The following is a 24,173-nucleotide window of genomic DNA, read 5'->3' as shown; positions in this document are numbered from 1 at the left end:
AGTAAATGTACTATGATGGGGTCTAAGGTCATGTTGTGTAGGGGTTAGGAGGTTATTATCAGGAAGGTACTTGATAAGCTGTCTGTGAATCAATCTTTCAAGGAGTTTAGATAGTGGAGAGAGGATAGCAATAGGTCTGGAGTTGGATAGCTCATTGCTGTTGCCTCCCTTGTATAATGGAGTGATAAAGAATGATTTCTATATATCTGGAATGGTGGATTCTTGAATAGATCTATTGATCAGTATAGAGATGGGGTAGGCTATTGACTAAGGGGCTAGTTTAAGAAAGAGGGGGATGTCAGAAGAGGGAAGCATGGCTTCAGCTTAAGCAGGAGAGATTTGTTGTAAGATGTCGGTATGAGGTAGAATGTGAAAGAGGGAGTATTGCTGAAATGTGGAGTGGAGTTGTGTGTTTATTGTTCAAACCATTGTGGGTGAGTTTGTGAATAGTTTCAATGAGGTATGAATTTAGAAGAGTGGCAGTTTCAAAGGGGGTTTTGTCAGGGTAGGGGGGTAGAAGGGTTGCCTGAGTGCAAAATCTTATTAATAGAGTGCCAGAAATTTGTTGGGCTAGACTTATGAGTGAGTTGGGCATTGCAGTAGAATTTTTTCTTATCTGTATTGATGTATTTTTAGCCAGATTATGTAGTTGTTTATAGGTTTGGAGAAAAGAAGTGATTTAGTTTTATTCCATTGTTTCCAAGTACTGTCTCTTTTTTTCATCAGCGTGAGTGTATCTTTTGAGAGCCAGGGGGTGTGGGTTGTTTGGATTCTTACTTTTCTGAGAGGTGCCAGGGAGTCAAGGATGGGGAGAAAAGTGCAAGTGAAACGAAGAACAACATCATTTAGAGGGCTATGTTTCAGAATTGATCAATGTATAGAGTTTAGCATGTGATTAAAAGTCTCACTTTTAAAAGTGGAGAGATTGTGACAATCATTATAGAGTTGGTATTTAGGTATCAGGACAGAGTGCCTAAGAATTCAAATAGGAAGATGGTCTCTAAGGGAATAGGGTTTTGATACAGGTTAGAGTCAGTTGTTAGGATCCAGTCAAGAGTAGAGCTGCTATTATTGTTTTTATGGACTCTAGTAGGTGTAGTAAGTAGCTGATGAAAGCCATCTAGGTTGATGGTGAGAGATGGGCTGGTTGTAGATAGTTTTATCCACTTGATATTAACATCTCCTAACAGAATGTTTCATAGCTGATATTGAGTGATAGCCATGAGAGTATGGATTTGAGGATGGGAATGTTATTACCTGGAGGGATATAGATAGCAGCTAATCTAAATTTCTTTTGTGTGTTAAGGTGACAGTTTAGGATAAGTAGTTCAGCAGGGTGAAAATTTGAATGGGTTGTGGGTAGGGGGGATAGACTGAGATGTTCGGAGTGCATAATGGTGACTCCATCACCTTTCCTAACCATTCTGTCTTCCCTGTAAATATTGTAATGGGGGAGGATTTCAGAGTTTGAGATGTGGGGCTTTAACCATGTTTCAGATAGGGTTAGGATGTGTGGGGAATGGAGGGTAATCCAGGAGTGTAGTTCTGTGGTTTTATTCAGGAGGCTTTGTATGTTGAGTATGTACTAAGATGTTTTGGATTGGGGGCTGTTGAGACTGGTGACTGTGGAATGGTGGAGGAAGTTGTAGGAGAAGCAGGACCTGGATTGGGGTGGATATCTCCATCAGTTAGAAGTGTGTTTGGAAGTGTGGGAGGTTTGGAGTGGTACTGGCTGTGACATAAATATTTTAGCTTTAGCCTAGGTGGTAAGGGAGTGTGTGCTAAGATTTTGTGTTTGTGAAGTTGGGTAGGGGAGATGTTGAATAGAGATGGTGAGATACAGCATGCGTAAGATGATTCTTTTTGTTGAATGGAGAGTGTAATAGTAGCTGGTGGTTGGAAGTGGTGGAGTTGTGATTGGTAGGAGGTGAGTGAAAAGAGGAAGTAAAATAAGGGGGACAGGAGATAGATTATAGCCATAGTGTAAGTTAGAGTTGTAAGAAATAGCAGTAATCTGATTAGATGTAGTGTAAATGGAAAAGGGTAAGGTTGTGTGAGGTCAGAGAGCAGAGATATGGTAACTAGATGAGGTGGGCTGAGTTTTGTATTTGGGTAGCGAGTATAAATTAAATGAAAGTTGGGTGGGAATTGGGGTAGGGTAGGGTACTGGAGTGAGGCCAGGTGCAGCTTCTCTCAAAATTGATTTATGCATATGAAATCCTGAACTATATCATAATGGAATAGTGAATGTCTTTAGATATTGTGGAATACAGCTTAACTCACCTACAGTCTTCAGTGTGTAAAGTTACAATGTCACTGTCAAAGCCCAGGCTTGTCTAGGTAGTAGCTACATAATTCAAAGAGGCTGGTCACAAGTGGAATCCCTCAGGGATCGGTCCTTGGAATGTCCACAGAGGTAAGAGGCTCCTCACTAAAAGAGTACAGGGCATAAATAAAATATCCCATGCAGACCAGCTCAAGGCTCTATCATTGTATTCTGTCTTCTACAGGCTGTTGGGGGAGATCTATGCCTTGCATGCAGGGCATTGTTAGACCTCAATCTGATGAACCTCTCTGGAACAGGCTCATCATCCATGTGAAGCAGAGTTCCTCCCTAATCCAATTCAAGTGTAACTTGGACAATTGGATGGGGAACAGAAAATTCATCCCTGGCTTGGCACCTATGTATCTAGTGGACACAGAAAACCTGTAAATGGTTCATCTCCCAGACCCCTGCTTGTAAATGTTTTATCTCCCAAGCCCCTGCTTACACTTATCAAGGGTACCAGAACTTGTCTGAGATTTGGGATGCATGGCTAAACTTAAAAATGCCCTTGTGGTCATTATCCTAGTAAACACCATTGAACCTTGGACTTTCATGATGATATCATTCTGCCTATGTTAGACTATGCTTTATCAGTATGTCTGGGTATACCTGCCAATTAATCAGACAAATGGCAAAGAATGGCAAAAACTGAATATTTGAAGCAGATTGTAGAGATCATAAATGCCATACTCTCATTCTAGCAAACTAAATCCAGTAGTCAGTCTACACACAATCTGGATATTTATTTACATGTACACCACTGCTCTTTAAAGGCTTTTTCCTCTGTTCCAGACCTTCAATTATGGAATTCTCTTCTTGCTGAAATCTTGAATTTTTGTTTAGCATTTACTTGCTTCATTTTAGTCAATTACATAAAGTGTTTTGTGATAAAACACAATCATAAAAACAGAGTTGTGTTGATCTGAGTTGAGTTGAGCTGCAATAGTTTGAAATAAGGTTTTCATATTTTTCTTCTTATCAGTTTAGTTGCCTGTATCCAATGTAGCCAATGTAATATGTTGCAATGCATATTTTAGTATGTCTAATCTGATTTATCCTGTTGTCTCTGCACTGTGTGATGTTATTTGTACCTGTATGATACTTGTTTTATTCAATATGAATTGCATTTCACCTCCTGTATAATATGCTCATGGCTGAAAAAGAATGTTAGCTGTTCAGCTCACTTACTGATAAAAACAAGAAAATGCAAAATAAGTAGGTAAGTAAACGAGTAAGTAAACAAACCAACAAGTAAATAAATAAAACATACATATCCTTTGTAAAAGTTTTTTTTAAGACTGTATATCTTAGAACTGAGTTTAATGATGATGAACTGGACTATAAAACACCAACAGGTTAACTACTGGAAGTAAAACTGAAAACAGGGTTTACTATAAAAAACAGACTGTCTAACAGGACATACTGCAGTAGTTTGGGAAAATACGTAGTTTTAAACTCTCTAAAAAAGGTGTTGCAAACCAGGTAGCAAAACATTTAGGATAGGACTGCAGTCTAGAACAAGACCTATTTTAAGAGTCCTAAATCAACAGTGCCTGGACTGTATAGAACACAAATGATAACACAGAGTGTTTTGATTATTAAAACCATTTTCTGAAATGTTTCTTGGGTTAGACATAAGCAGAGTGAAAATACATCTAATATGCCTGGGGAGTGGAGGTATGAAATTATTGAAACCATTCATTGATGGTCAGAGGTTCAGTGGGGTTTGCCAGGAAATACTGGGTTACTTTTCAGCCATTATCAGCACATCTTTCTTTTAGTGAGCTAGCGCTTAGACCTTCCATGATCCTGTCCCCTGAATTACAGTTATGCAAAGGGGACCTCAGCTACTAACATTGACTGGGTGACCATCATAGCTGTTTTCACATTACAGTTAACTAAATTATTGTCTGTGGTCAAAAATTCTGGGCCTGCCTTCATCTCACCTAGCAGTAATTGCCATTGCAGCCTCTCTGTCAACACAGTGTTAGTTGTTTGCCTCCATGCACCCTCTACCCACTTTCTGTCACAGAGAGACTGGATTCAGCAGCTATACTCACCCTAGTATGACATGTGGTCATTTGTTGTCTGACCCTGCCAGTAGGAAATGGTGTTCTTTGCTGGCCAATGCTCCAACATTTAATAATCAAAGCCTACTGTAGTCTACTGTCAGCATTCTGTCAGTAAGAGATGCTGTCATCTAACCCTCATAACCCTCCTACTGTTGATTGCCAAAGCTTTATTTTCCCTTATCTCCAAATGAGGACCTCTCCCCACTCTGCATGACCATAACCCCTCCAGCTCTGCTGCTAACTCTCATTCAGTTAGCAGAGTGGTCTAGCTGTTAAAGTTCTGTCAACTGAACTCTCACAGGACCTCCTTGCAAATGTTCTGAGATGGTGAACTGCTGCAGGACCTACATCTGAATATTTTGGTATGTTAAACACCCATTTTTGTCTCACCAGTAAGCTTATGAGGTTCAGGATGACTCTTTATCAAGGCAAAGTACTGCGTAGCTGAGCAGCATATTGCAAAAGACATGCTCTGCTAGGCTGTCCTTAAAAAAGGCCCTTATCTTCATTTCCTTGTCTCATTCCACTATCCTTATCCAGGCTCATCACCCGATCCTCCATCCTGCAAACTGCTGTTCATGAATCCTAACCATGCACTATGGGGGAGGGGGGGGTGAAAATAATTTGAACCATGCACTACAGATGGAGTGAAAAGGACTCAAAGATACCTAAGAAAAATGTGCCACTCACCTCACAATGCTTTAATTTTAATATGCAAACTGCAAAAGACTGCACTTAATGGCATACATCTTCAGTGCTGATGTGTATTACAATACAGACAAGCTACAATAGACGTCTTCCAAGAAAGAAATTGGGAAGGAATCAATAATATCTGATGACATAATACTAAACAGGTAGCAGAATAAGACATCAGACCATTGTGATGTCAGTCAGAAACAGGAAATGATACATTTCTACAGTACAAGTTGTCCTGCAATAGAAAAAAAAAACAAGAAAAAAAATCAGGTCTACTTAAATATTGTGTACCCATTCCTGGAGACAGAATCTTCAGAGTTAGAGTCCTTGGCAAATATGAGGGTAGTGTAATGCGGGATTAAAAATAGACATCTTTCTTATCTGCAATAATTACTGCATACATTCAATCATATGGAAGAAAATAAGATTTCCTTCAAGGGTATGAAGTAAACAGATTCCAGAAACAGGCACAGACATGTTTTTGTTTCTTTGGATGTACACCGCATGGCAGAAATATTATTACAACAATAATGCAATGCAGGGAAAAATGGTTGTTTCAAGTCACAAGATAAGCAAAACTGAATGTTGCAGTATAGTAGTAAGTGAAAAAGGCAAGACACAAACTATTGTCACCTTTGTCTAGGCTGCTCTTCTCCATTTTATAATTTAGTTTCTGTTTCATTTTAGAAAAATCACTGAGTCACTGCTTGCCTTGCCTTTCACTACATGACTAATAATTTGTGAAAAAGTGAAATTTAACAGGAAAAACACAGGTTAAATAAAAATGATCCAATATGAAGTAATGTTGTAGCCAAAACAAACATTTAGTATGTGAATCTCACATGCATTTTCGTAGATATAAGTTATGTAATGGTTGTGTAACTAAATCTTAACATATTTGGATTACTTTGACAAAGACCTGCGAATAGAATATCATAAAATTATCTTTCCAGAGATGACTGCAAAAGCAGACATTCTTATTCAAGTTCCTATTCTGACAGTTGTCTTAATTTAAGTTCAAGTCGTGATTGTACTTAGCAGTTTGTAGTGATAATGGCATCAATTATGTGTTTCTCCAAACAGCAGCATGTGCGTCTGTTTACTTATAAACTTGCAACATATTTACTGCTAATCAAAAATGGTACGGGTCTAATTATCAGACATTCTCATTCTAAACTGTGATGTATATGCCAGCATTATAAAATGAGTATGGAAGTAATCCAACATTTGTCACAAATCACAAAATATATTTATGTTAGGCCCATGCCATTTTTAAACTATCTCATGATCGCCTTACAGCAGAATTACTAATATAAATGTTTTAAAAAATCAGGTCATTTGACCTGATAATGAGTGTTTTGTGTATATATGTTCCTGACTGTGTATTTGTGTGCATGTGTAGAATATGTGTAAGAAACTGTTTTACTATTAATCCAAAATGGTTACCCCAATGGTAAGCCAGTGATTTATTGTGATTACTTCTTCCTATGGAAAACAAATACACTGCTTATTTCCAAGTGAACAACATATGATATCTGCCCATCCCATCTTTGCTATGGAACATTCTAACTAGTGAATGACACAGTTCTATAAGCCAAGTGTTATGGATGTGCTAAACATTTACAATACAAAATATTATTTCTGGTGCAAGAACAGGCAATTGCTGTTTTTGTGAACGCTGCTTTAAAATAATATAGTCTTGACTCATTAATCCAAAACCCTCCTTTCCCTCCTCCTACAGTTGTATTTTGTTATAGTTCAAATCACTTTAATTTTATAATCACGAAAGTGATCTGTTTCATTGCTGTAGTGTTTATTTTCCTCCATGAAGAGATGGAATTATAAAGAAATGGTGAACTAGAAGCAATTATAGTAGGTTATTAGTGAAAGATCAGCAGCCCTAAATCACTGTGAAGGATTCAAAGTTTTAATAAGGAATTTTTGTTATTGGGAACTGTTCGATTTTTATGTTTTATCATTCAACATGAAAACAAAGTTCTGGTGACGTCTTTGAAATGGCGAGTCAGAATTCACAAAATTGTTTCTGTGCGTGGGACATTCTGTTGGATGCTACCGTTGCTGTGACAACTCTCATCTCCATGCACTATAAGAACTGGGAAATATAGTGCATCTTGATATGGTGGTGGCTCCTCCAGTGGTCTGTTTTCACTGTCTAGACTTTGGTTGTCCACATGACCACTTAAACTTCGGAACAAGCATCCTCGTCTTGATGACTGCAAGCGCCCTAAAGAAAACCTACTTCTACTGAAAGGAAGCCTTGAGGTAATATTTCGGGTACTACGTGAAGGAAGAGATGAGCTGCTAACAGTTCGTCGGCATCGCTGGCAGTTCTGCATAAAAGTGGCATATCCATAATTTGCAACAGTAGAGTCCATCAACATGGCTTCTGAATAGCTGGGTACAATCTGTTGGTTAGATCTTATGTGCCACTCAAGTTCTGTAATATCAATTGTGTTAACTCTTGATATCCGTTGGCTGTATCCTGTATCCTCCGGTGTCATTACACAATCTTCCAGTCCAAACAGCTTTTCAACATGGTAATGCACATAAGCAGTGCGATATTCTGCTATCACACGCAAAGGCCATGACAACATAAATAAAGACGCAAGCCAAAATACCCAACGGCGGATGTACCAGGGTGGATGACTTGGGTCACAAAATGCTATCATGTGTTCTTTAAAGTCAACATTTTTTAAGTGCATACCCTCACGTGCCTCCATATAATCATCAAGGCCTTCATTGTCACTGAAAAACCTTGCTCTTTGTGTAAGATAGGCAGTCTCTGCATCTGAGTTAGCAAAACTGAAACATTTCGTGAATCGCAACTTTGTGGCTGGATAGTTTGACAAGCCATGTAGTTCTTTAGAAACATCTTTTACACCATGCCTTGAATAGTCAAACTCTGACTCTGCTACATGTGTGTTCACTCTCTCATGGTAGACTTGAGTTGTGGTGTAGGCATCTCCGTTTCTATATCGTGTCACTTGCCTTGTCCTTCGAATATAGTGGTAACTGATAGCTTTCCACCAAATGCATGGTGTGGACTGTTGCATTCTTTGTATTCTTTCATAAACACTGTTGATGTCTACTTTATGTTGCATCTCATTTTTTGTGTAGCAGTGCCAACATTCAACAAGGTAGACAACATAAAGCATGCTCAAAAAGGCCAATGGAATGTAGATGTACCCATTAGAGCAGGGGCTGTCATGGAAGATCATTGACTCTCCTCGGTAAGGACCATCAAATGCCAGTCTGGTGACAGTAGAGAGGTGGCACCATGCCACTACTCCAAAGCAGCCATACATCAGCATTGTGAGAATCAAGCATTTCCAGTGGGATTCTCTGCACAGTGAGCCACTTAATGTCTGCTTCAGAGGCCGTTGCTGTTAAAAAACAAAAGCACATGAATTAAAGCTTCAATAGATACTAAGGCATGCATTTACAAAAAAAAAAAAGAAAAAAAGAAAAAAGAAAACATAGCATTGCATTTACATTGGAAATGTACTTTACTTGTGGTAAAACTATCCCAGGACAGCTTAGAATGCATATACATAACAATAATTTTGACATGCCATTATTGCAGTGTACCATGAGAGAGCAAGTAAAACAAAGTAGTTACATTAATGGTTTTGGTTACAGACATGTTATTATTGCATTGTGGATGTTAAATGCTTCCACATGAAAACAAAATGTATATTCTTATCGTATTGTTAGATCTGCTTGGGAGATTGTAACTGTGTTCATATATAGGTCTCTGCACACTTTACATGGTCTGTTAAACAGATATAACTGTCTCTGCTACAACGTCTGTTGGAAGCTCATACTTTGCGCACCTTTTTTTCCTCAATTTCCAAGACTGTGACCAAAGCTAAGAAAAATGAAACCAAAGATAAAGGGGTAGTTAGTTAACAGAAACTGAAGCCTCCTAGTAGACGCAGCATTATGGTGAGTACAAAATGTTCATATTTGCTAAGGGGATTCAGTCTTCATTAACCCACAGTAAATGAAGCCCTAGCTAATTGTCCTGTGGGGAATGTTCAGGGAGCTTATCACTCACATTGCGCATCTAAAAAAAGAGATTCAATAGATCAGCCATTCTCGGAGAGACTGCTAACCAAGGTGCCCTAGATATAATTGTGCCTACTACCATAATGAAAAGGTGCATGGAGACCAAAGTCACCCTTGTCCATCAGTGACTTGCAACTGTAATAAAAATGAAGACAAACCAAATGTAAAGAAACCCCATATGGCTGTTCTAATGGTACACACATGGAAGGAGTACACTGAATCCCATTTAGGAAGGAACTGACTTTAGTTCACCTACGGAAGGCTAGTGGATATTAAATGAAAGGAACATGGAATGTTGCTGCAGACTTTGGCCATTGCAGTTATGATCAGCAGGCCAGATCATGTTTCCATCCCAAAGGAATGAAGCTCCATATGGAACAGGGCACACATTCTGTCCTCTCTTAAAACAGACCCTGAAGTCATACTTGCACAGGACATGAGAAACTTTGATTAGAGGCCCAGGAACATGCAGGGACCAGATTTCTGAAAAGAAAACATCTCCTTAGACACCTATAACTGGGCAATGAATTTAAGACTCTTGAGATGTACTTATCAGCCAACAAACTCAACCTATCACTCCAACATGGGAAAAATAAAGGAGTAGCGGATAGCCCTAAAGCTAATGACTGCACAGCTATTTTTGTCCGAGGGCTACATAGACAGGTCTAAACTGATCTGCAAGCATCCCATTAAGGGGTACAGTATTAACATGATGAGTTCCTCCTCACTGACTCTGGAAATGAATCCTGAAAGAGATCTAGTTCTCAGACATAAACTGTTTCTGTGTGTGGATTCAACAATACCTGAAATGGGAAATCCAGAAAGAAACCATAGACCAAGAAACCTCTCTCCACATAAGGACCAGTTTTATACAAAGACATAGAGGTAAAATGTGAAGAAACCCATACCAGGGAAAACAGAGTAATCTCATTTCTGTCTGGCCACCCAACATGGAGAATCTGAAACCATTAACAAAGCCACATAGCAGGAAACGACCTTGGATATTCCTAGATCCATTTCACTAGCACATACTCCAATGGGCTTCTCTGATGAACCACTGAATGACCCCCCCAAACAAAATGTTCTGAAGCCAGGAATTAGGGCTTTGCTATGAGGTGATAAGGGAATGATTGCTGCAGAGTACACAAGGAAGTAACAGAATAAACAAAAGAGTGGACATGAAATGTCTATAATGAAGGCAGTACTGAGAAGCCAAAAATGAGATGTTGGTTAAATGACAGCTAAGGGTACACTTAAAAACAGTGCATCAAAAAGTGTTTCTTGTAGCAGAAGCCAAACAGTGCCATCAGTGTTAACATGGGAGCATTGTGCAAAGCTCAATCCCCCATAGCACTGATCTCAGAGATACATGCCCACAGAATAAATCTAAGCAAATAACACCTTCTAGTTGTCTAGTATGTCCCTAAATCAGTGAGCTGAGGCAAACTGACCACCAAAGTATGAGCCTCCAACAGACATTCATGAGAAGCATGAGCAAGGACCCATAACCCTGTACAAAGTTAGCAAGGGACAGCTTTGTTACTCCACTCTCTGAGATATAAGCCATATATGCAAATGTAACAGGAGACTAGGATTAACAAATGCTCAATGCAGTGTAGCCCCAGCTGCTCTAAGGAAGTTGAGCGGCCATATTAAATTGCTTGATAGCCAGGATCTACAACTCAAGTGAAGTCAAGGTAAGGGCCTGAAGGAAGTCAGTGCTGATGAGTACAGTACTTGAACAGTCTACAAAAACTAGTCCCATATCCAAACAATAAGACTGAAGAAGAGCACATGACTCCTGCCAGTCTTATAGCTGATGAAGGGAGGGTCAAAAGGCAACCATCAGAAGGATAATACTCAGCCCACTGTCCTTGTTATGAACTTTAGGTGCCTTAGAGCGTGGGATGAAAATGAAGGGCCTACCGTTCCTGTGAGCATGTGGTATCACTGGATGAAGTCCACCTGTACACCATGCCCAAAAAATAGACTCAAATCAAACTTGAAATGCTAAAAAATGTCACACAAGACAAGGAAGAAGGAGTCTATATGCATATACAGCAAGGCCTTATACCCTCAGAAAATCTTGACGTAAGGAAAAATTAGGAATCCAGGTTACATCAAGTGAAAGCCTAACCAGGAAACATACATGACTGTAATCAGCACACCGGCTGACGGACAAGGGAAGACTATCCTGCCATTCAAATGCCAGGGCTAAAGATATACAATGTGGGTAGCCTCCATGAACCAATCTTTGATAGAGAAAAGAGGAAAAAGGGGTTCATGGAAGCACAGTGAACCCTCCATCATACTACCAGGTATATATACCCTTAGGTCAGCTATAAGGAGTGATCTGTAGTGCAGGGTATTAAAGTTTGACATCGACATCATAAAAGCTGTTCTAAAATGGTCAGTTAACATCCAGAGCTGACAAGTATGTAGATGGAAGATAATGTCCACCATTATACTTAAAGCTAATAAAAAGCAGACATGAAGTACCATATCAGGGTAACACCAAATGTTGGAGGAGGATGTGCCATGAGGAATCTTTCCAGACATGGCAAAGGGAAGCCAGATTATAGTTTAACTGTAAATCAAGGAGCAGTCCAACTATAGGCTAACTATTCATCAAGGTGTCAATAAGTTTGGGCAACTGCATTAGGAAATAGAAGAAGACCATCAAGTGACCACCACATACCCCTGTTGAGGATGCCATCCTAGGCCTTCAACAAAACTATGTAGTTTGACTACAATTCAACACCAAATGTATCCAGGTGATCATAAGACCATAGCATAATGTTGAGCTTCTCCAGATTCCTGTACCATCCATTAACCAAAACTAAGAAGCCAACCAGAAAAATAGTCAGATTCAATGAAATTATCCAGGAATGTGAGGAGGTGAGATCCCTGGTGGAGGCTTTCAACCCTTCTTTCACATCATTTGCAGTTGCTGCCCAAGATCAGGCTCTTAGAGAAAGCTGATTCCTTCAGATCCCAACCCACCAATGTAAGAACATTGTAACAGAATTGAAAACCTCCAGCAGCTGACATATCAAGAAGTCCTCCTTGGAAGATAAGGATAACAGCTGACATACCAGAAAGTCCACCATCTTGGAAGATAAAGATTACCTATGTGGAGTAGAGAGGACTGAGTCCAGCAGAACTACAAATACAACTGTTTTCAGAGTTCTTGATGGAGTAAAAGACACATGACAAGCATGTGTTGGAGCCTCTGAAACAGTGTAGGTTGTGTAGCCAATGAAGGATCCCCTCAACGTCAGCCCATTTGGTGCTAGACAGGTTTCCACTGGGTCCATTGCTTGTTTAATGGGAAGCAGAGTTTGCAGGCTGAAGCATCAGGTCTAACACAGAACCAATGTCAGGGACAAATAAACAAGCCTGCAAATGATGTACCAACATTAGGCCACCAGGAGTCTACAACGCACTAGCCAGGGCAGGAAAAAAAGGGATTTACATCATTGGTGCCAGCATTGGCCTACCCAGCACAGGAAAACTAATGTTGAGATCCCAGTCAAATAAAAACACAGATACAGATATTCTGGCATCTGTGGAGCAGAACTCAGGATCTTTGAAATGCCACTGAGAACAAAAGGCAAAAAATGGTCAAAGAGACTGAGCTCAGCACTTCTTAGAAAACGGGGGGGGGGGGGGGTGGCACAATCAAAATGGCCTGCTGTCACTTACTTAAGATAGAAGCCACCTGGACCTAGAGGAGAGTACAGTCTCTGCCCTTGAACCTGGAAAGCAGGCAACAAAGGAGGAATCCAAATACAAGGATATGAATGACAACTGATAGAGGTGAGAAGGTGGAAGAAGAACACTGTTTTTAAAATGTTTGACAACCTATACAAAAATGTCTCACCAGCCAACAAAATAATAATTATAACTGGCTAAACAAGCGGTAGTAAGAAAGTGAAGACTACAAAATAAGAGATGCCAGGTAAGAGGCCTGACAAAGGTCAATGACCTTAACTGCAAACCACATAAAAACAAAACTTGAATCAAGAACAACGCAAAAAAAAAAAAAAAACAGAGAATGATAGCGACTGAGAGAGAGAACAAAAGAGAGAGAAATTCTTTAGATGAAAAGAATACCTAACAGCGAAATGGTTGCTACGCCCAAGGGCAACATGTCATAAATGAAGACCATGTTTTGAGGCAATTAGAAAACTGCACTAGGTTCATCAGTGATCTTCTGGACCACATGCTTAGTATTAATCTATGAACCTAGGATTGCTAACCAATATTCACAGCTTTTAATCCAACTAAGGGAAAAGAAAGGCTTTCTTCAGCAAAAAACTGAAAAATTGCCTGGAGCCATCATGATACCATCAAATACTTTCAGTACTAGAAAAAAACTGGAAACTGGAAGTCAGAGATGAAAGAATTCTGGGAGATGGACAAGTTTGTAACCTGGGAAAATTATATTCATTTTAACTGAGCATATGTGATGTAGCGAGCCCTAAGAATTTAACAAAGACTGAATCTTCTTAGTAGATAAAACATAAATGGGTCATCACACCGAAAACACAAATTTGATACAGTTTGTCTAATCAAAGATGAAGTTATTGATGCCCGTATTGCTGACAGTGATAGACTTAAATGGGTTTCAACAATAGTGTTTTATGTGGAGAGACAAAAAACTTTCATGCCCCATTAACAGGGCCTTGTTTCTTGCCTCACTAGTGAATAAGTCCCTCTTAGGTCATCAGAGTGGGGGTGGGGGGGTTACAAATTCTTTCACTGGAAGACCATTTAGTGTATTAGTTTTGAGTGAACGAGATTTGTAACTTCTTCCCAGACCAGTTAAGCGAGTGAATGCCTTATCGCTAGTTACAGATCATGCACGTGTGCTTATTTTGACCAAATAGCAGCAGCATGATACTGTGTGGGTTTAATGAATGTTGTGGAAGGCCTCATACATAATATATTTCTATAAACTTTTCATATAGACATTGACATTAGCAGTGCTCAACAAGTAGCACTCTTACCTTTGGTGATAGAATATCAGAAGGCTGTAGGTTCTGTTCCCACACCAGATACTTGTATTAGTTCTCTACTGCTGACACTGAAGTGCTACATTCCTGAGTACGCTGTCTTTTGAATGAGTTGTTAAACTGAGGTCACAGCAGACTGAGGTGGTGGTATCTTAGGTGGATGTAAAAGATCCCATTGTACCTATCGAAAAGAGTTGGGGGAGTTCCCAGTGCTGTTGCCAAATTTTATCAAGTAGTATAAATACCACCTTGGGTCTCTCATGAATGGAGGCTACTGGCCTAGTGGGACTAACCTGGCCAGCAAAGAGTAAATAAATAAATGGCTCCTTGTTGAAATGCTGGCACTTGAAATGCCGAGTGCTGACAAGCAGAAAGAAAACATGGGAAACATGGGGAGTGAATCTCGATAATTGCTCTTCTGTTTTAAACTTCTTTTTGCAGGTGAGGCAAGCCAACCCCCCCTGCACTTGCAAATCCTTGAACATATAGGTTCATAGGTTCATAGGTAGGTACTAGGCTATCTGCCCCAGGGCATTTACAAGCCTAGCCAGAATGTGTTGGCTTTCGCCTCCCTTATAGTCTAGATTCCTGAGCCTCTGTCCAGCAGGGCCATAGAAGTGATCCCAGGAGTAAATTTATGATTTCCCATCCACTCATCAAGATTTCTCTTGAAGAGGGTCAGCGAGGGGCTCTGACTAACATGGACTGGGATTCTATTCCAGAGCAAGGGAAGCCTTTGGGATATGAATCTATCCCTCCAGCATGTCCTGTTTATTGTTGTGCTAAGGTTTAGATCCCAGGAGCATGTAGCTCTGATGGATTTGGTTTTCTTGAGGTGGAGCATGTCCAATAATTCTGGGTTAGACATGGCCTTGTATGTCAGGCAGAGATCGCCTCTGAGTAGGCGGTAGGCAACTGAGTAGAGCTGGAGTTTCATTAGTCGAGCTGCATATGGCATCTGTTTGAGGCCCACAATCCTCTTGGTGAGGTATTTTTGAGGTCTCTCCAGTTGTTGCAGGTGTTGGGTAAGGTATATCCCAAATGGGGCATTGTACACAATTATGGGCCTGATGAGTGATGAATAGAGGGGCACAATGACCTCTCTTGATCTAGATGTGAACCCTTTTGTTTTTAGGTGAGCTATATAGAAGGTTTTTCTAACCACTCTGGCAATGTGATTGCCAAAGGTGAGATTGCTATCTACTTGGGTCCCCAGATCTCTAATAACTTCTTCTGTACTTAGTGGATTACCTCCTATGTGGTAGTTTGTGGGCACTTTGTTTTTCCCAAAGGGGATGACTATGAACTTTTTGGCATTTAGCTTGAGGCCATGGTTCTGACACCAGGTATCCATCTCCGTAAGGCCCTTCTGGAGGATGCTTATGTCAGCCGGTGAGTCGATTATGGCTCCCAGTTTGCAATCATCTGCGAACTTGGTAAGCCATAGTCCTCCCATGTTTGCCTGTACCTCAGAGAAGTAAATACTGAACAAGAGGTGTCCCAGGACTGAGCCCTGTGGGATGCCACTTGTAACTGGTTTAGAGTCTGACATGGCACTCGCGACTCTGACCATGTGAGTTCTATCCCTGAGCCAGTTTGCAACCTATCTTGTGACATATGGGTTAATATTTAAGCTGGTAAGCTTGTTTATGATGCCAGAGTGGGGTATTGTGTCGAAGGCCTTTGCGAGGTCCAGGTAGGCTGTGTGGACTACCTTTCCCTCATCTATGGCTTTGGTTACTATTTCGAAGAAGTCAATTAGATTTAAGAGACAAGATCTGCCTTTAACAAAGCCGAATTGGGTAGGGTCCAGTGTTTGGAGGTTCCCAGTGCCTTTGTTTATGAGATCCATGATGATGCGCTCCATAGCCTTGCAGACCAGGCTAGTCAGGTTTATAGGGTGATAGTTCCCTGGATCCGTTGTGGCAACACCTTTGTGGAGCGGGATCACTGTTGCTGTATGCCATTCTTCAGGTACATAACCTGAGGTAAGGCTGAGTTGGAACAGTGAATTTATGTGAGGGTTTGGTTTGTTTTGGAGCTCGTGTAAGACACAGCCTGGGATATCATCCGGCCCCACTGATGCTGTATTTTTTACTTTGGAGAGAGTTGCTTTCACCTGTGTGTCTGTGATGTCTGGGGGATTGCATTCTTCTGGGATAGACACTGGCACTTTTGGTGAGGAAGGGGGAGTAAAGTTTGCACTGAACCTGTCCACCAGGATGTTAGCTATGTCAGTGGGGTCAGTGTATCTTGTGCCATTTTGCACCAGCTCAGAGCATATCTGAGAGTTGCCACCCAAATTCTTGATGTAGCTAAAGAACGCCTTGTGATTGTCTTTAGAGTCCTTGGCGATTTTTCTTTCAAAGCTAGCTTTTGATGATTTTATGAGGGATCGAAGTTTCTTACTAGTACTGATCAGGGATGACCTCCCTTTTTGGGATTTTGCCCTTACATACAATAGTTTCCTCCATCTGTTGTATAGCTTATTTATGGCAGGGGTCCACCTGACTGGTCTCCTGTTTTTAGAGGAATGAGTCTTGGTTTTACTTGGGATGGCATGATCCATGCATTCCTGAAGGTGCTCATAGAGTGCAATTGTGTAGGATTTTGTGGTTTGGGTAGCATTTTCCATATGCTCGGGGGCTTTGAAATTTTCCACCTCAGTCTTGAGGAGTGTGAAGTTTGCTTTTGAGAAATTTTTCACAGTGGTTTCCTTTGCTGGGGGTGGGGTCGGGATATGGATGTCCATTGTGATGAGTTTATGGTCTGATCTTACCAACGAGGGGTTTACCACTGGTATGGAGCATTTGGCCCCCATGTTGGTGATGACCAAGTCCAATATGTTGTCCCCTCTTGTGGGAGTGGTGACCAGTTGTTCCAAGGCATTTGAGTTTATAAACTCAAGGAACCATAGGGAAAAAAAGTTGGGGCTTGAATAGTTTTCCCAGTCGACGTTTGGGTAGTTGAAGTCACCCAATATCACGGTGTTTGGTGAGACCTTCATATTTTCCAATGTTCTCAGGAATGCTGAGTGGTGGTCCTGAGTCTGGGTGGTGATCTGTAGCAGGCTACAAACTGAAAAGCAGTTTTACCCACTGTTAGTTGCACATGGATGGTTTCCTCTGCCTCATGCAATGACACTAACCTGGAGGTGTGAGTATCCTTGATGAAGAAGGATACTCCCCCACCTTTAATATTTTGTTCCGAGTTCTGGGGCCGAAAGGAGTGGTATGAGTTGTATCCTGGTAATGCTGGGGTGCTCTTTGGAGCCTTAAACCATATATATATATATATATATATATATATATATATATATATATATATATATATATATATATATGTATGTATATATATATATATATATATATATATATATAGATAGTACAATGCCCCATTTGGGATGTACCTTTCCTGACACCTGCAACAGCTGGCGAGACCTCAAAAATACCTCACCAAGAGAATTGTGGGCCTCAAACAGATGCCCTACAGCTCGACTAAAGAAACTCCAGCTCTACTCAGTTGCCTACCGCCTACTCAGAGGTGATCTCTGCCTGACATACAAGCAGGAGCGGCCTTAGGTCAACTGGTGCCCTAGGCAAAAGGGCTCCATGGCACCCCCCCCACACCACCTGGTGCCCCCATTCTGGTCTACCTACACCATATAAATACTGGAAAAGTGCCCCTGCTGCAGTGGTGCCCTAGGCAGCCGCCTAGTTGGCCTATGCCTAAGGCCGGCTATGCATACAAAGCCATGTCTAACCCAGAATTGTTGGACATGCTCCACCTCAAGAAAATCAAATCCAACACGCTCCAGGGATCTAAACCTTAGCACAACAATAAACAGGACATGCTGGAGGGATAGATTCATATCCCAAAGGCTTCCCTTGCTCTGGAATAGAATCCCAGTCTATATATATATATATATATATATATATATAGATAGATACCAACTCTCAGATTGCCATATGTCAAAGAAAAGGGAATATTCCGAGAAATAACATCTCAGACTTGGTATATGTAATTCTGTTCTTCAGCCTTTCAGTCTCCATATTTAAGGACTTACTCTAGTGGGTTCTGACCTTTTAAATAGTTCACTAAATAAATTGGAAAAACTCTACATAGGGATACTTTTTATGCATACTGTATTTAATAAATGTACCAGACCATACACAGGCTATCATTTTTTTCTAAAGTGGATAAGGGGAGGTTTTATACTCACAGAGTTTTCTAAACATATCTATTTCTCCTTTCCTTCATGCTGCTAAACTTACTTTTTGTTATGACTCAGGACAATGTATGTACCTTAAGTAAATAACTCTAAAGCAGAATGACAATGAATTGTTTATCATGCAAAAATTAAAAACAATGTTTCTGATCACTCACACAGACTGAAGAGTTAATTACAATAAAACATTCTTAAACAAATTTCCATTTTTCTGAGGGTAGCATTCACCCAGTCCGTTGTCAGTCATCTGGATATGAAGTTTAGGTTACTGTGTATAAAGCAGCATTGCTGTACACAAATAGCCTCATTTCCATCATCATAGGATGGTCTCAGCTATTTTAAAGACAAAACAGCTAATGAAAGCCATAGTTTTCTGAGTCTTGGAAGAAAATGTTTACACCTCATGAAGGGGTGATTAGAATTCTGAAGGACAGCGATACTGTCTCAGTTTTATAGGCTACCTTTCTGGCTGATTAAAAACTGTGCTCTATCCAAAACCTTCTAATTACATTGAAAAAAACTGGAGTGCAATATAATAAGTGAGAGAAGTACAGGAAGGAGCTGTGTTCCCAGAAGGATAGTTTTTTCTTTTTTTTAGCTCCCTGTACTGACCATCAGGTATCACAATGTCCTCTCCTTCTTGACCTGGTCTATACAACCAGCCTCAGTCTCCCCTCTGCTCTTTCTAACCCACATCTAGGGCCACTGAGGAAATGGAGGATGCTGTTACATTATATTACTGCTGATAGGCAGCATGGCCTTACCCACCACCAAGTAGCAGCACTGCATGTTCTGCAATGGCTTCGTTCGGGAGGTGCAGGTGCCCTTCTGCATGTGCACAACCTCCCAATCAAGAGGCACACCATTTCCAACACAGAGCCTGCTCAGCTCTTCATGTTGCTATCGGAGCAAGCAAGATGGGCTTCCTCCACCCACACTGGGTGAGTCATCATCATCAGCCACTTACTCCCATCCTCGTGTGCCTGGTCTCTCGAGCACCTTTTGGCTAATAAAACATGGGTCATCTGGGGCAGAGCCAGTGCTTTCCCCACTATGCCATGGGGGTCTGCGTCTTCCACAGGATGATATTGTCATTTTTATTTGATCTTGTGTACAATCACATTTATGTCCGGCTAATAACACCACTTAATTTACCTCACCCCATTCTGTTCAGCTTTGGTTCCTCTGTTGCAGAAAGCGTGCCTTATATATCATGTTAGTGGATGAACCCTCTCACTCTCTCTCTCTCTCTCTGCAAAAATAGCCATTTAACACTGTTTGTCGGGGATTTGCAGTGAGATAAGGGACAGTACTTTTCACTGGGATTAACACATACTGATCATATGAGCGTGAAGTGAATCAAATATATGAGTCCATATTCTCGGTCACCTTTCACACCTCTCCTTCCCCTCCTCTTCATAGATATCCTTTGCTGGTGTACCCTAGTACCCCATTCATTGTTTAGTGGCTGTTGTAACAATTTCAAGTACCTGCAGCCTCCCTCTGAGGAAGAATAACTTCCCCTGTCTGTCTGCTCTCAGGTGCCCATCTCACCCTCTGCCAGTTTCCCACTTCCTTTGATATTTGTTCAATCTGAATCAGTGGTACAGCATTGTGTTTTGTCATGCTACCAGTAGGATGGTTCTTAATGCTTCATTATTGGATAAATTACATAGTTGGTTAGCTCTGTTACATTTTTTAAATGTATTCATTCAAATTCTTCAGTTAAGAGCTAGCAATACTAACACCCCAATCATTTTAACGATAATCTTATTCTGTTCAGGTAATGTATTTATTATTTGTTTGTATGTTAAATGGATGAATCACCTTACCAAAGTTTCTTTTTTAGTCCCAGACTTCAAGGGTCAAGCAAGCATGCAGTCTAAAACAGCAGTAGCATAAGCTTTCATGCAAACACATACACAATGAAAAAAGTATTATTAGTAGTAAGTGTTAATAAATTTTAGCACAGATACTGTGACCTCAAAGGCAAATGAGGAATGACATCTGTTAATTAATTACATTAATTCCTACATATATATATATATATATATATATATATATATATATATATATATATATGGATAGATCAAACTTTTAGAAGTTCAAACCAGATATTGCTGAGACCATATGTTCGAACTCGTAAAAGTTTGAACACTGAAGTAAAACCACATAAAACAAAAAAACACAAAACTAAATGTCTATAGCAGGGGGGTTATGAGCCCTGCACCCCCCACACCCCTCCTTACTTAAATATACCAACTCTGAGATCGCACTACATTGCGGAAATGGGAAATCTTCCCTTTCCGCTCTGTATGGAGATCTCCATTCAGTCTGATCGAACTTTTACAAGTTCGAACATATGGTCTTGGCCACATGTGGTTCGAACTAGTAAACGTTTGATCGACTGAAGGGGACCACATATATATATATATATATATATATATATATATATATATATATATATATACTGGAGAACAGCAGTGATCATATCACAAGAAGGACAACAATAGCATTACAGATCTATCAACAAAGGAGAGAAACAGTACAATTGAAAATAAGCAAGGCACTTAAAAGAACACACATCATAAAAAGGTAAAATATGCTATCATAACTCCTCTTGTAAGATAGCCATATGATAGTGGAAAATGGTCTGTAAGGTTGTAAAGAGGACACAAGATAAGTAAGAATCAGAATGAAACATGGGAGCACTTGGGCTTTAAGATGGATCTAAGCTGCTGTTTAAAAAGATATGGTCATGGGTGTTATTAAGTTCAGCTGCTTATGAACTCCAGATATGTGGATATGTTTTAGGAAAGGTCTTTTCACTACAGGGTAAGACGAATCTGGTCATACTAGTGTAACTTCATCATACTGAGACCCCAAAGCCTGGCATGGGGAGACCCCTGCTTAGCTTGTGAGAAAGATAAACGCAATGATCTAGGAACAGTATTTGTATATTTGGGGATGTATATTGGGTACACTCTCTTTTAGCAGGAAACCTATTTATTTACTTTTGCGAGTACTTCTGTTGTTAGAGATCTGAACCTACAGATTTTATCTACTAATTTGTAAAAGAAAATTAAAATCTCAGGGAAACAACAGGAAGAACATATTCTACTTTAGTAGTAAACACATTCTGCTCTATGGAAGGACTAGCTTCTGCTTTGAGGAATAATGCAAATATGTGTTTTGTTCATTGGAATTGGTTCTCAGTTTTTTAGTAATGCACGTACAAAGGTGCATTTCAACTGTAAGATTTCTTTATGCATTTTGTGTTGTACCCAGGGTTCAAAGTGGGGTACACACAGTTACCTAATGTTTGAAATACAACACTTAGGTTATCCCAAAGATCTCAGCACATAGTAAGGAGAGGGATAAAGCATTCATAAGATGGTGTAGCATCTCCAAAGGCACTGTTCATAAAACATTTCGTATTTCCTAGTGAGGTCCAGATTTTTTTAGGGCTGACTGGACAGATGCTGAAGATCTAAGTATAACCAAGTTATATAGAAAGTTGCATGGTATTTGAGATGGTCAATAGCTAAAAGTAGTTGGACTAAATCATGACTGTTATACTGCTCATATATAACTAGTGTAGTGTAATAAAGAATGAGTGCATACGTGTGTGTGTGTGTGTGTGTGTGTGTGTGTGTGTGTGTGTGTGTGTATGTATGTGTGTGTGTGTGTGTGTGTGTGTGTGTGTGTGTGTGTGTGTGTGTGTGTGTGTGTGTGTGTGTGTGTGTGTGTGTGTGTGTGTGTGTGGGTGTGTGTGGGTGTGTGTGTGTGTGTGTGTGTGTGTGTGTGTGTGTGTGTGTGTGTGTGTGTTATACACTCACGTGTGTATGCATGTGTGAGTATAAATCAGAAAATGCTAGAAATACCTCATTTTTCTACAATTACAGGAAGAAGAGCAAAGTGCTTTGTTACTCACTTTATACTACAAAAATGTATTCATTTGCTGCCAGTGTTACTGTTTTATTAACATGCACCCCATGTTTTGTACCCTGCTTTTTTACAAACTTTACCATCTGTTTTTTGTGCATTTCTTTGTAATGTGCTGTCATCATCCTTGGGAAATTCCTATAGAGTAATCGCCAATTTTAGTAATGCCTCCCTAACTGCTGCTTTCATAGGTTCATAGGTAGGCACTAGGCTATCTGCCCGAAGGCATTTATAAGCCTAGCCGGAATGTGTTGGCTTTTGCCACCCACTTAGATTAGTTCCCTGTGCCTCTGTCCAGCAGAGCCATTGAAGTGATCCCTGGGGAAAACGTCAAGGTTTCTCTTGAAGAGGGTTAGTGAGGAGCTCTGTCTAATGTAGATTGGAATCTTGTTCCAGAGTATGGGAAGTCTCTGGGACAGGAATCTATCCCTCCAGCACGTCCTATTTATTGTTGTGGTGAGGTTTAGATCCCTGGAGTGTGTGGCTCGAGGGGATATGGTTTTCTTTAGGTGGAGCATGTCCATCAATTCTGGGTTGGACATGGCCTTGTATGTCAGGCAGAGATCACCTCTGTGTAGGCATGCAACCAAGTACAGCTGGAGTTTCTTCAGTCGAGCTGCACAGGGCATCTGCTTGAGGCCAGTGATCCTCTTGATGAGGTACTTCTGTGGTCTTTCCAGTTGTTGCAGGTGTCTTGTAAGGTACATCCCAAATGGGGCATTGTACTCTATGATGGGTCTGATGAGTGATGCGTAGAGGGGCCCAATGACCTCTTTCGATCTGGATGCAAACCCTTTTGTGATTAGGTGGGCCACATAGAAGGATTTTCTAACTACTTTGGCAATGTGATTATCAAAGGAGAGGTTACTATCTACTTGGGTCCCCAGATCCCTTATTACATCTTTCGTATTTAGGGGGCTACCACCTATGTGATAGTTTGTGGGTACTTTGTTTTTTCCAAAGGGGATGACTATGCACTTTTTGGCATTTAGCTTGAGGCCATGGTTTTGACACCAGGTATCTGTCTCAGTGAGACCCTTTTGGAGGATATCTGTGTCAGCTGGAGAGTCAATTATAGCCCCTAGTTTGCAGTCGTCTGCAAACTTGGTCAGCCATAGTCCTCCTGTGCTTGCCTGTACCTCTGAGAAGTATATGCCGAAGAGGAGGGGTCCTAGGACTGAGCCCTGGGGAATGCCTCTTGTAACCAGTTTAGAGTCAGACCTAGCTCCCACAACTCTTACCATGTGGGTTCTGTCCATGAGCCAGTTGGCAACCCATCTTGTGACGTAGGGGTTTATGTTCAGGCTGGTGAGCTTGTCTATAATACCTGAGTGGGGAATGGTGTTGAAGGCCTTTGCGAGGTCTAGGTAGACTGTGTGGATCACCTTTCCCTTGTCTGTAGCCTTGGTAACTGTCTCAAAGAAGTCCACCAGGTTTAGGAGGCATGATCTGCCCTTAACAAAGCCGAACTGGGTAGGGTCCAGTGTTTGGAGGTTCCCAATGTCTCTGTTAATGAGATCCATGATGATGCATTCCATAGCTTTGAAGACCAACCTAGTCAGGCTTATAGGGCGATAGTTCCCAGGGTCTGTTGTGGCTCCACCTTTGTGGAGCGGAATAATTGTTGTTGTGTGCCACTCTTTGAGCACATAGCCTGTGGAGAGGTTGAGTTTAAACAGTGTGTTTAGGTGAGGGGTTAGTTCATCTTTGAGCTTGTGTAGGATGCAGCCTGGGACACCGCTTGGTCCCATTGATGCTGTGTTTTTGGCTTTGGAGAGAGCTGTTTTAACCTGAGTGTC

The 24,173-nt window shown here is 40.7% G+C and overlaps 1 protein-coding gene across 1 annotated transcript in view; it reads right to left on the bottom strand.

The window, feature by feature from the left end:
* Nucleotides 1-3,636: 3,636 nt before the first annotated feature.
* Nucleotides 3,637-24,173, bottom strand: part of LOC122805494 (transmembrane protein 151B-like) — a 434,629-nt gene continuing 414,092 nt past the window's right edge. The window contains exon 2 of the mRNA XM_044075686.1: nucleotides 3,637-8,498. Within this exon, the coding sequence (XP_043931621.1) occupies nucleotides 7,125-8,498 (1,374 nt within the window). The 3' untranslated portion in view covers nucleotides 3,637-7,124. The remainder of the gene's footprint in view (nucleotides 8,499-24,173) is intronic.

The sequence above is a fragment of the Protopterus annectens genome, chromosome 6.part1 (assembly GCF_019279795.1).
Source record: "Protopterus annectens isolate FY-2018-M chromosome 6.part1, PAN1.0, whole genome shotgun sequence".
NCBI lineage: Eukaryota > Metazoa > Chordata > Ceratodontiformes > Protopteridae > Protopterus > Protopterus annectens.
This window is presented reverse-complemented; position numbering and strand designations above follow the sequence as displayed.